This window comes from Bufo bufo, chromosome 1 (genome assembly GCF_905171765.1).
Source record: "Bufo bufo chromosome 1, aBufBuf1.1, whole genome shotgun sequence".
In the NCBI taxonomy this organism is placed as follows: domain Eukaryota; kingdom Metazoa; phylum Chordata; class Amphibia; order Anura; family Bufonidae; genus Bufo; species Bufo bufo.
In genome coordinates, this window is record NC_053389.1 from 236,605,805 (window position 1) to 236,619,423 (window position 13,619).

Consider the following 13,619-nt stretch of genomic DNA (forward strand, 5'->3'; position numbering starts at 1 on the left):
CTAGTAGGAGAAGAGTTTGCCTCCCTGGAAAAGAAACAAGCATTCCTAGGAATTCATCGGTGATAAGAGCCATATTTGAGGGCCACAGACACCTTTGCATGGTGGAGGTTTTATAGCTTCAGGCAGCCACACCAAACTTCTAAGAGACAGTTGAGTTTTCCTGTGCAAGATATTCAGCTTGTAGGGAAAGACAAGGAATAGGATCCAAAGCATCTAAGGGAACCAGGTACACCTAACCCACTGCTCCAAAAAACCAAGAAACCTGACAAGCCTAAAACAGTGGATTTGCAGAATTAACTCTGTACCATCTAGAGACTGCATATTTGTACTACTGCAACTAAAAGACATCCAAAGTAAAAGTTGTGAGTTGCATCTTACCACTGTCTACCTCATTATTACTACCTATGGTTGTACCACCATTAACGGTACTGGCGTCACGACAAAAACCATCAAGGGACTCAGCCGCAACAAGCACCCTAAGCACCCCTAACATCAAGGGCACCTCAACCACCATCTTGGCTAATGCTTCCTACCACAGAGCGTGCCCTGGAGGATTTTGTGCTGTCCACCTCAACACTGTGCGGCCAGCCCAGGGAGGCTTTCTGCTAACCGTGAGTAAAATGATGAACTGTGTGTTATATGATTTGGCCCCTCATCGGTCCACCGTGCACCTCACGTGTTGCCCCTGCGACTGGCTGGCTGCAGTTGCTATGACGCTGTGCACTCCGGGCGCCCGGCCTTATTCGCACCAACTTACCTTTCCAGCAGGGGCGCCGCCGACACTCCATCGTTCCGCGCTGCTCTGCATCTGACGACACATAGCGCGTCAGATCACGGCGTGCGTACGTCAGGAGGTCAGTGCAGCACGGGACCATGGATGTGCTGCGGAGTGTCCGGGGGCCCCCTGCTAGAAAGGTGAGTATTGCGGGCCAGCAGGAGACCACGGACCGGGAGTAATAGAAAGTGTTTCACTCCCGCTCCGTGGTCACGTGACACAAACGAATCTTAGATTTTTTTGTGTCAAATTACTCGATTCAATCGAGTAATCGTTTCAGCCACGTGAACATTTAAAGTATATTTGTCACCTAAATATTCTGCCCAGTTGTAAGGGTATCATGCTACAGAAACGGCTCTGTCCTCCTGTTAGCCAAAACGGCACAAAAAATATTGTGGACACATGGGAGTAGTGCTTCATGAATAGAGAAGACCCCTAACTATCAGCTGGATTCTTTGATTGTTTCTAATAGCTAAACTGCAATTTTTTTTTGCACAATTTGGACTAATAGAGTCGACTTGGTGGTCCCTATAATAGGCTTTCTTTAAATTGCACAGCATGTTTGTGTGACGTTAAGGGTCTATTCACGCATCCGCATCTGTTCCGTAATTTTGCGGAACGGGTGCGGACCCATTCATTCTAAATGGGGACGCAAAAGATGCGTACAGCACACCGTGTGCTTTCTGCATCCGCACTTCCGTTCTGCCGCCCCGCAAAAATATAGAACATGTCCTATTCTTGTCCACAGCCACGGACAAGAAAATGCATTTCTATATTAGTGCCGGCCATGTGCGGGCCGCAAAATGTGGAACGCACATGGCCAGTGTTTGTGTTTTGCGGATCCGCAATTTGCGTACCACAAAATAGTTGCGGACGTGTGAATGGACCCTTAGGGAAATCCTTTTCTCAGTACAATAGATGAATCATAAGGTTATAAGTTTCACAGCAGGTCACAAAAAGAGATGCTCGAATTGTCAACTATGATTGTAAAGGTATGCTGATATCTAGTGGCCACTGTGAACGCTGCAGAATATCACAATTCATATCACGTGAATATAAATAAAAAACACCCAGTCAGAATATATTTTTATTTGCATAATTAAAAAGAAAAAAAAAATTATCACAGGGATCCTGAAAAGGGCAGGTTGAAGGTCACTGCAGATTCTTCATCTTCAACTCAGGAACAGATGGCTGCTGACTGCAGTTGACAAATGACTTTTAAAATCCAATTTTCAGCTTAGATTTCATTCTCCTACAGGGGGAAACCATTATTTTTTTTCTGCCATGTTTTGGACTCCTCATCTAATGAGAATTGGATCAGGGTTTATCTTCCTCAGCAATGTCATAGCTATATGAGATGGTTATATGGAAACGAATCAACAATCATACAGTCCTGATCAAAAGTTTAAGACCACTTGAAAAATGGCAAAAAATCATATTTTACATTGTTGGATCTTAACAAGGTTCCAAGTAGAGCTTCAACATGCAACAAGAAGAAATGAGAGTGAGACAAAACATTTTTTGAGCATTCAATTAATTGAAAATAACGATTAAACTGAAACAGGCTGTTTTTCAGCTAATCCAAATTTTAGGACCACATGCCTTTAAAAGGCCAAATCTGTGCAAAGATGTGGATTCATTGTCATTTTCTGTCAGGTAGTCACACGTTGGTATGGCAAAGGCAAAAAAACTCTCCCTTTTTGAACGTGGTCGGTTGTTGAACTGCATAAGCAGGGTCTCTCACAGCGCGCCATCGCTGCTGAGGTGGGATGCAGTAATACAGTCATTTGGAATTTCTTAAATGATCCTGAGGGTTATGGAACAAAAAATTCAAGTGGAAGACCCAAAAAAATTTCATCAGCACTGAGCCGGAGGATCCAATTGGCTGTCCGTCAAGACACTGGACGATCCTCGACCCAAATTAAGGCCCTTACTGGTGCTGACTGCAGCCCCATAACCATCAGATGGCATCTGAGACTGAAGGGCTTCAAAAACAAAAAACGTCTTCAAAGACCTCGTCTCCTTGAACGCCACAGAACTGCTCGTTTGGACTTTGCAAGAGAGCACCAAACATGGGACATTCAAAGGTGGAAGAAAGTTTTATTCTCTGATGAGATTTTTTTTTACCTTGATGGTCCTGATGGTTTCCAACGTTACTGGCATGACAAGCAGATCCCAAAAGAGATGTTTTCTACGCGCCACAGTGGAGGGTGCGCCATAATGGTCTGGGGTGCTTTTTCCTTGAGTGGAACAATGGAGCTTCAGGAAATGCAGGGGCGTCAAATGGCCGCTGGCTATGTCCAGATGTTGCAGAGAGCATTCCTCATGACTGAGGGCCCTTGTCTGTGTGGTAACGACTGGGTTTTTCAACAGGACAACGCTACAGTACACAATGCCCGCAGGACAAGGGACTTCTTCCAGGAGAATAATATCACTCTTTTGGCCCATCCTGTGTGTTCCCCTGATCTAAATCCAATTGAGAACATTTGGGGATGGATGGCAAGGGAAGTTTACAAAAATGGACAACAGTTCCAGATAGTAGATGGCCTTCGTGCGGCCGTCTTCACCACTTGGAGAAATGTTCCCACTCACCTCATGGAAACGCTTGCATCAAGCATGCCGAAACAAATTTTTGAAGTGATAAACAACGGCGGAGCTACTCATTACTGAGTTCATGTTTGGAAGTTGGATTTCTGTTTTGGGGGGTTTATTTTTTTTTTGGAGGTGTGGTCCTAAACTTTTGATCAGCTGAAAAACCGCCTGTTTCAGTTTATTTGTTGTTTTCATTAAATTGAATGCTCAAAAAATGGTTTTGTCTCACTCCCATTTCTTCTTGTTGCATGTTGAAGCTCTACTTGCAACCTTATTAAGATCCAGCCATGCTAAATATAATTTTTTTGCCATTTTTCAAGTGGTCTTAAACTTTTGATCAGGACTGTATAGAATCTATAACAACTGTAACTCCATATAATGTTAGAAAGTAGAATAAAATCATTACAGCTTCCATAGATTGCCACCCCTCTTCCCCAGACGTCTGAAGGTGCCTCCTTATGTAATGAGACCTGTAATAATGACCATACTGCTTGTCATCAGTCTTTCCTATAATTACAAGGCGCTGGCAATTTAAGACAACCATTTTTTTTTTGAAGAAGACAAATCTTTATTTTACAGATCTGGAATTGGTGACTCCACCACTAGATGGCATCATTCTCGCAGGTGTCAACAGGCGCAGTATTTTAGATCTGGCTCTTAAATGGGTATGTACAAATTGTCTTTTGGTGTCTGGCACTTCACAGAAAATGAGACTCTTTAGCAACTAAGATGTCTGTCCGTAGGGGGAGTTTAAGGTGTCCGAGCGACATATAACTATGGTGGATCTATTGAAAGCCCTGAAGGAGGATCGTGTCAAGGAGATGTTTGGTTCTGGAACGGCTTGTGTTGTGTGCCCAGTTGGAAAGATACTGTACAAGAACGAGGTAAGAGCGAGCTGCTCTGAAATCTTTGCCAAAAATAGATTACCATATTTTTCAGACTTTAAGACTAAGCAGACTATAAGACGCACCTAGGATTTGGAGGAGGAAAATAATAAAAATAAAAAAATTCCATCAGACCTCAGAGCAGGCCCCCAAAACAGATCCCCATTTTATATCAGACCTCAGATCAGACCCCCAAAACAGACCCAAATTCTTCATCAGAACTCAGACCAGACCCCAAAAGCAGACCCCAAGCTCCATCAGCCTCCCATCAGACTCAGATCATACCGCCATCAGACTCAGATCAGACCCAATCAGCCTAAAATCAGACCCCCCAGCCTAAATCAGCTTCAGATCGGAGCCCCCATCAGCCTCAGATCAGACCCCATCAGCCTCAGAGTGCACCTCCAGCCCTCATCAGCCTAAGATCAGACCCCCTAGCCCCCCCCATCAGATCAGATGTTACAAAAATAATAAATATACTTAACTAGCTTAAACACACTTCTCCATTGCTTCTTCTGGGTCGCGCTGTGTACTGTGACCTGACGGCGCACAGCATCAGGTCATAGTGCGCGCCTACATTCACTACTTCCTGACACTGTGCGCAGCCAGGACAAAATGCACAGCAGGACCCGGAAGAACACCAGGGAAGGTGAGTACAGCCAGCACAGCGCTTCCCTCGCGTTCCCGTGCCTCCCACATGCTAATGACTTCTTCCATAATGGAAGCAGTCATTAGCAGTCAGACTATAAAACACACTGCCACTTTTCCTCCATTTTTAGGGGAAAAGTGCATCTTATAGTCTGAGAAATACAGTATAATTCACTTTTATTGTATTTATGGTACTCATTCAGTCCTGTGCTGCCTTTGACTTTATGTTTGTGGTTGTCTGTTTCAATCTTCTCCCAGGTGACAGTTCTGCAGACTGCAGCAGGGTTTTCACTTAGAACTTCCCTGTATTTTGCTGCTGCCATTTATTCCTGTACCAAAGTGCTAGCCTTACATGGCCCATAACAGAGGAGCCCCATGATGTTGCCACAATCTGGTTTCAAAGGGAGGAGGGTGTTTTTGGTATTGTGAGGTGTTTCCATTTTCTCTATGAAAACTGCAAATGGCTCTGGGCCATAGTAGTTGGTACTTGTTCAGAATTGTGATAGGGTTTCTTTGTGGCCTTCTCCACTGCAACCCCTCATGTATGGTCATTTTTTGGTGGACAGCCTGTACTTGACTGATTTACAGCACTGTCATATTGATCTTTACACATCTGGAAATTTCTAGAAGAAAAGCTAAATGTTATTTCTTATGTATTGTTGACATCTGTTGTGTTTTAATAGAACTTGGAAATCCCAACCATGGGGAACAAACTGGCTGGTCGCGTCTTGAAGGAGCTGACCGATATCCAGGTGAGGGGATCCAAATGTTATCACTTTAGCAGAGTGACATCTAGTCACTGCCAGCCCAAGATCAGCAGAAATTCTTCTCTTGAAATACTCTATACTCCTGCTCCTTCTACTGTGTGGATCTTAAATTGTGACCTTCTACTTGTCTCCATTTCTCCATCTCTTCACATCATGTCATTGCACATGTCCTAACTAAAATCACATGAATAGACAAGTGTGCTGCTGGGTCCAAGACCAGGTAACTGCAAGTCTGAGTAAATTCTTTAAAGGCAATCTATCACCAGTTTTATGGTCTCCTAACCAAGGGCAACATAAACCACTGACAGGTCTCCTTAGCAAAATGCTGGGTCACTTTCTTTAATTGACCCAGCCGTTCTGCTAAACTCTTGTGCTAAACAGCTCCTGCGCATGCTAATGAATCCCCATATTCAAGAGCTCCTGGTTCTCCCCGCCCACCTGCTGCTGATTCATATGGGGGGAAAAAAACTGTCAATCAGAGGCAGGTGGGCGGGGAGAGCTGTGAGCTCATGAATATGGGGACTCATTGGCATGTGCTGGAGCTCTTAGAACCTAGCACCATAAAACTGGCAACAGATTCCCTTCAAGGGGTTTTCCCGAAGTTTGATACTGAAGGCCCATCCTTAGGATAGGTCATCAATATCTGATTGGCAGGGATCAGACTCCCGGCAAATCCACTGATTAGCTGTTTGAAAATTCTGCAGCGCTGCTCACAGCTTACCAAGTAGAGTGCCATACATTGTGGCTGTGCTTGGTATTTGCTTGAGCTGCACATAGTCCATGGGATCAGTGAACATAATGTCACTGGCCTAGGAGGAGACTTTGGCGATCACTGGATGGCTGCAGGCTCTTTAAACAGCTGAGTGACCGAGGAAAGGATCATAGGGCTCCAAATAGTTGGTGAGAACTTGTGCGTTTATTCACTTATGTCCATATAAATGCCTATCCTGATGATAGACCATCAATATTGAACCTCTTTAAGTACTTTAAGTAAGATCACTGTACAAGACTGTCACACTCCCCTGAAATACTCTGCTGTTTTATATTATAGTATTGAATTTTTTTTCTATGGTTTCTTTTTATGTTTCAGTATGGAAGGACACCGAGTGAGTGGGAGGTGCTCGTGGGGGATTCCTAAGACGTCACTCAGGGTGTGAGGCGGAGATCCACCCCAGTCTGGAGTCTCCGATCTTAATAGTTGATGTTTATTGGTTAGAAATCCCATTCTCAGAATCTGTGATGTGAAATGTCACAACATGTCGTTATTCCTGTGTGCCAAACGGTGACCTTGCAGATTGTCTCTCTTGCACTTCTTGTAGCACAAGATGACATTCTTGGTCGACGCTTGTTTTTTAAATTCTGGTGAATCAGGAATTTTACAAGTTAAGAGTTACTGAACCTCTGGAAACTGTGATCCCATTATGCTGGGGCCAAAGAAGGGGAGATTTATCAAAACTGGTGTAAAGGAAAACTGAAAAATGATAAGGTTGAATCTGGTTGTTTGCTATGGGTAATTAAACCAGTTTTCCTTTACACCAGTTTTGTTACATCTTCCCATTGAGTTTTTTAATTTAACTGCAAACAACGTGCAAGCAGCTTAAAGGGCTTCTGTCACCCCCCTACAGTCCTTTTTCATTTTTTGGCTACTTAAAATCCTTATACTGCGATTTATCAATATATAGTGCTCTTACTCTTTTTCGTTCAGTAGTTTCTTCAAAAAACAGACTTTTATAATATGTAAATTACCCCTCTACCAGCAAGTAGGGCGGCTACTTGCTGGTAGCAGCCGTATCCTCCTTTCATAAAGACGCCCCCTCCTCATGTTGATTGACAGGGCCAGCGAGCACTCTCGTCCTCTGGCTGGCCCTGTCTGCGTTCTAAATCTCGCGCCTGTGCCGTACCGGTCTTCAGTCGGCGCAGGCGCACTGAGAGGAGGACGCTCGCTCGGCCGCTCCTTCCTCGGTGCGCCTGCGCCGGGTATAGATGTGACGTCATCGAAAGGAGGATGCGGCTACTACCAGCAAGTAGCCGCCCTACTTGCTGGTAGAGGGGTAATTTACATATTATAAAAGTCTGTTTTTTGAAGAAACTACTGAACGAAAAAGAGTAAGAGCACTATATATTGATAAATCGCAGTATAAGGATTTTAAGTAGCCAAAAAATGAAAAATGACTGTAGGGGGGTGACAGAAGCCCTTTAACAATTTTATCTATAACAAAATTTAAAGGCTTTGACATCTTTGGGGGACTTTTGCATTGCATCTTACTCATTTCGGGTTACAAACCATTTCTTTATGTCTTAAAAAATTAAAATAAAAAATCTGCAGTTTATGTTATACATGCAGTTAAAAATCATTCTATTTGCAGACGGCGTACAGTGAGGAACAGAAGTATTTGAACACCCTGCGATTTTGCAAGTTCTCCCACTTAGATATCATGGAGGGGTCTGAAATTCACATTGTAGGTGCATAAAAATAAAAAAATCAGGAAATGACATTGTATGATTTTTAAAGTATTTATTTGTCTTGCACTGCTGAACATAAGTATTTGAACACCTGAGAAAATCAGTGTTAATATTTGGTACATAAGCCTTTGTTTGCAATTACAGAGGTCAAACTTTTCCTGTAGTTCTTGACCAGGTTTGCACACACTGCAACAGGGATTTGCCTACAGGCCCACTCCTCCACACAGATCTCCTCTAGCTCTGTCAGGTTTCGGGGCTGTCGCTGAGCAACACGGAGTTTCAGCTCCCTCCAAAGATGTTCTATTGGATTTCGGTCTGGAGACTGGCTAGGCCACTCCAGAACCTTGATATGCTTCTTATGTAGCCACTCCTTGGTTATCCTGGCTGTGTGCTTCGGGTCGTTGTCATGTTGGATACCCAGCCACAACCCATCTTCAATGCTCTGACTGAGGGAAGCAGGTTGATGCTCAAAATCTCACAATAAATGGCACCATTCATCCTCTCCTTAATACACCCAAAACATGATGTTACCACCCTCATGCTTCACAGTAGGGATGGTGTTCTTGGGATGCAACTCGTCCTTCTTTTTCCTCCAAACACCACGAGTGAAGTTTAGACCAGAAAGTTCTACTTTGGTCTCATCTGACCACATGACTTTCTCCCATGCCTCCTCTGGATCATCCAGATGGTCATTGGCAAAACTTCAGACGGGCCTGGACATGTGATGACTTGAGCAGGGGAACCTTCCGTGCAATGCATGATTTGAAACCATGACGGCGTAGTGTTCTACCGACAGTGACATTTGAAACTGTGGTCCCAGCTCTCTTCATGTCATTGACCAGCTCCTCCCTTGTAGTTCTGGGCTGATTCATCACCTTTCTTATCATTAGTGATACCCCCGAGGTGAAATCTTACATGGAGCCCCAGTCCGAGGGAGACTGACATATTTGTCTTTAGCCTCTTCCATTTTCTAACAATTGCTCTAACAGTTGATCTATTTTCACCAGGCTGCTTGGCAATTGCCCCGTAGCCCTTTCCAGCCTTGTGGAGGTCCACAAGTTTGTCTCTCGTGTCTTTTGACAGCTCTTTGGTCTTGCCCATGGTATTAGTTGGCTTCTGACTGACTGTGGGGTGAACAGGTGTCTTTAAAGAGCTCAGACAGGTGCTACTAAGTTAGATTAATGAGTGGAGTAGAGGTAGACTTTTTAAAGGCACAGTAACAGGTCTTTGTGCAAGACAAAAAAATTCTTTCAAAATCATACAATGTGATTTCCTGATTTTTTTAAATTATTTTTTTGTATTCTGTCTCTCAGAGTGGGAATGCACCTACAATGTGAATTTCAGACCCCTCCATTATTTCTAAGTGGGAGAACTTGCAAAATCTCAGGGTGTTCAAATACTTATTTTCCTCACTGTATGTCAGCTGACCAGCGGTCTATGGAGTATGGGTTGTACACTTTATGAATGGGACTGCAGCGCACTGAGTACGGGCAGGAGCACACATTGCCCCACCTGCCCGTGCCCCCCAGAGGTTTACTAAATCCTGGCATAGCACATGGGTACCCTGTAACCATGTGCTATGCCAGGATTAGCTGAGAGGAGAGGGCTCCTGCCTGTGACTGTGTCACTAGGCTAAGAGTCCTACATAGAAGCTTTTAGCTTAGTGAAGCAGGCACAAACAGGAGCCCGCTCCGCTCAGCTTATCCTGGCATAGTACATGGTTACAGGGTACCCATGTGCTATGCCACCATTTAGTAAACCTCGAGGGACTGCGGCCCCATTCATAAACTGTACTCCATACACCGCTGAGAAGTCAGCGGTGTACTGAAAAGTGGATTTTAAGCGCACTGGGAAAGTTACTCTTTAGGCCCCTTTCACACGGGCATCACGGAAGAGGTCCGGATGCGTTACGGGAAACCCACGTGAGTGCACACGCAATTTCAGTTAGTTTTGTCTGCGATTGCGTTGTTCATTTTTTTCCGCGCGAGTGCAAAGAATTTGAACCTCCCTGGCGGTATGATTATGTCAGGAATTTTGTACCAAAAGTGGTAAAAATTTTTGCTTAAAATTTGGTGTTATGTATTGTAGGCTTGCAATTCTTAGTAATTACTTACTTAAACTTGACCAAACAAGACTTTAATAGACATCCCAGATGTGATAAAGTTTCAGACACAAAATCATAAATCTACAAACCGGATTCCAAAAAAGTTGGGACACTAAACAAATTGTGAATAAAAACTGAATGCAATGATGTGGAGATGGCAAATGTCAATATTTTATTTGTAATAGAACGTAGATGACAGATCAAACGTTTAATCCGAGTAAATGTATCATTTTAAAGGAAAAATACGTTGATTCCAATTTTCACGGTGTCAACAAATCCCAAAAAAGTTGGGACAAGTAGCAATAAGAGGCTGGAAAAAGTAAATTTGAGCATAACGAAGAGCTGGAAGACCAATTAACACTAATTAGGTCAATTGGCAACATGATTGGGTAAAAAAAGAGCTTCTCAGAGTGGCAGTGTCTTGGTAGAGGATCACCAATTCCCGCAATGTTGCGCAGAAAGATAGTGGAGCAATATCAGAAAGGTGTTACCCAGCGAAAAATTGCAAAGACTTTGCATCTATCATCATCAACTGTGCATAACATCATCCGAAGATTCAGAGAATCTGGAACAATCTCTGTGCGTAAGGGTCAAGGCCGTAAAACCATACTGGATGCCCGTGATCTCCGGGCCCTTAAACGACACTGCACCACAAACTACTGTACTGGAATGCTACTGTAAAGGAAATCACAGAATGGGCTCAGGAATACTTCCAGAAACCATTGTCAGTGAACACAATCCCCCGTGCCACCCGCCGTTGCCAGCTGAAACTCTACAGTGCAAAGAAGAAGCCATTTCTAAGCAAGATCCACAAGCTCAGGCGTTTTCACTGGGCCAGGGATCATTTAAAATGGAGTGTGGCAAAATGGAAGACTGTTCTGTGGTCAGACGAGTCACGATTCGAAGTTCTTTTTGGAAATCTGGGACGCCATGTCATCCGGACCAAAGAGGACAAGGACAACCCAAGTTGTTATCAACGCTCAGTTCAGAAGCCTGCATCTCTGATGGTATGGGGTTGCATGAGTGCGTGTGGCATGGGCAGCTTGCATGTCTGGAAAGGCACCATCAATGCAGAAAAATATATTCAGGTTCTAGAACAACATATGCTCCCATCCAGACGTCATCTCTTTCAGGGAAGACCCTGCATTTTTCAACAAGATAATGCCAGACCACATTCTGCATCAATCACAACATCATGGCTGCGTAGGAGAAGGATCCGGGTACGGAAATGGCCAGTCTGCAGTCCAGATCTTTCACCTATAGAGAACATTTGGCGCATCATAAGGAGGAAGGTGCAACAAAGAAGGCCCAAGACGATTGAACAGTTAGAGGCCTGTATTAGACAAGAATGGGAGAGCATTCCTATTTCTAAACTTGAGAAACTGGTCTCCTCGGTCCCCAGACGTCTGTGTGTTGTAAGATGAAGGGGAGATGCCACACAGTGGTAAAAATGGCCTTGTCCCAACTTTTTTGGGATTTGTTGACACCATGAAATTCTGATTCAACATATTTTTCCCTTAAAATGGTACATTTTCTCAGTTTAAACTTTTGTTCCGTGATTTATGTTCTATTCTGAATAAAATATTAGAAGTTGGCACCTCCACATCATTGCATTCAGTTTTTATTCACGATTTGTATAGTGTCCCAACTTTTTTGGAATCCGGTTTGTATTATAAAAGTACGTTTTTAGCAGAATCTACTGAACCAAAATGATTAATCACATTATGTATGGATAAATCGCAGTATAGGGATTATAAGTACACAAAAAAAAAAAAAAAAACAGTTTAGTGGGGTGACAGAAGCCGGAAGAGTGTAGCATCTAAAGAATCAGAGAACACCTACATTATCTTGGAAAAAGTGTCATACAAGGTGAACCAGGCCTGGGGTTCAGGACTCCTTTAAAGAAGCACTATCACAAAAAATATTTCCTTCCATTGTGTGGGTAGATAAAGAGGACATTGTTACCTCGATGACTGAGCTATACTCCATTAGTGAGGACTTCATCTCTTCGACATAAAGATCTTTCTGCAATAAAGAAGAGGAGCGGCGGATTATAATAGTGGTGGTTCAGGTGGCTGCTCGGGGCACCTAGGAGGTCCATGGTCAGTCAAACTGGCCTTCATTTTACAGAGATAACGTAGGGTGTTAATACGTTGTCATACATGGAGGTGATACATTCATATTTTTACTGCCTTATCAGTGGTTTGGTTTGTCCATTTTTAAATTAATTTAATAAAACAATGCTTTTAATTTGGAACTATAAGGACTTATTTTTTCATATATGATAAATGCACTACATACAAGGCAGCATGGGGGCAGAAGCTGGAAGAGCAAAAACCCAGATGGCATCTACTGCTGTAATGGCAAGTTGAGAGTCTCAGAAATGACCCTCATGTTAGTATAATTATCTTAATATGTAGCAAAGCTAAAGTTTGTTAAGGGTATGTTTACACAATGCATTTGTAGTACAGTTATTTTCCAAGTGACTCAGAACCAGGTGGCAAAAACCTCAAGTGCTGGTGAAGCACTTAAAATCCAAGTGAAGCACTTAAAAGCCAAGTGGCAGTAAACCATGTGCATTTTCTGCTGCGCAGCAATAACTGCAGCACAGCCACTGTGGGCATGTACCCCTCCGCAGATCTTTTTTTTTTAGCATGATTCCTCAGATCATGATATTATATAGGCCTAAACTTGAAACATGTCAGAGAGAAGAGGGCAAGTTGTCTGGCCTCTGGAACTAAATTTTTAGTTTTTCTTGTCCAGGGTCCGTATTAGGGGTTTGAATTTATTTATGGGGGGTTGACTGTACATATGACGTTCCCCAAGGTTTGGGGAACGTCCCAAGGTCTATGGTGTACTTTATCTGCCCTTGAAGGGAGCCACTGGTCAAAACAGAGGATTGCCTTGGCTAATACTTTGAAGTTGTTGCAGTGTATTAGGTCATAATTAGTGATGTCCCGAACTATTCGCCGGCAAACAGTTTCCGGCGAACATAGCTTGTTCGTGTTCGCCGCGGCGGGCGAACATATGCGATGTTCGGTCCGCCCCCTATACATCATAATTGAGCAAACTTTGACCCTGTACCTCACAGTCAGCAGACACATTCCAGCCAATCAGCATACCCTCCCTCCCAGACCCTCCCACCTCCTATCAAAAAGCAAGGACAGCATCCATCTTAGATTCATTCTGAATACATGTTATATTAATCGCATTGCGACTTCAACTTAGAGCTGGGTTCCTAATGGTTGTATTGCTAGAATATAACGAAGATTGAGAATATAGTGCTATATTCGTTATATTCGTCAATTCTAGCAATACAACCATTAGGAACTCAGATCTAAGTTGTAATCGCAATGCGATTAATACAGGTTATATTAATCGCATTG

At 43.4% G+C, this 13,619-nt stretch overlaps 1 protein-coding gene and 1 long non-coding RNA gene across 2 annotated transcripts in view; one reads left to right on the forward strand and one right to left on the reverse strand.

Annotated features, from left to right (window-relative positions):
* The window catches only part of LOC121005030 (branched-chain-amino-acid aminotransferase, cytosolic-like), a 100,185-nt gene extending 92,924 nt beyond the window's left edge, over window positions 1-7,261 (forward strand). Inside the window, exons 8-11 of the mRNA XM_040437537.1 lie at window positions 3,947-4,032; window positions 4,111-4,251; window positions 5,583-5,651; window positions 6,757-7,261. Coding sequence (XP_040293471.1) covers window positions 3,947-4,032; window positions 4,111-4,251; window positions 5,583-5,651; window positions 6,757-6,804 — 344 coding nt within the window. The 3' untranslated portion in view covers window positions 6,805-7,261. The remainder of the gene's footprint in view (window positions 1-3,946; window positions 4,033-4,110; window positions 4,252-5,582; window positions 5,652-6,756) is intronic.
* On the reverse strand, window positions 535-10,109 carry LOC121005037. The gene is made up of 3 exons (XR_005779860.1): window positions 9,990-10,109; window positions 8,780-8,783; window positions 535-546 (listed from the first exon to the last, which is right to left on the reverse strand). It is a non-coding gene; the product is annotated as an uncharacterized LOC121005037 (long non-coding RNA).
* Between the last annotated feature and the right edge of the window lie 3,510 nt (window positions 10,110-13,619).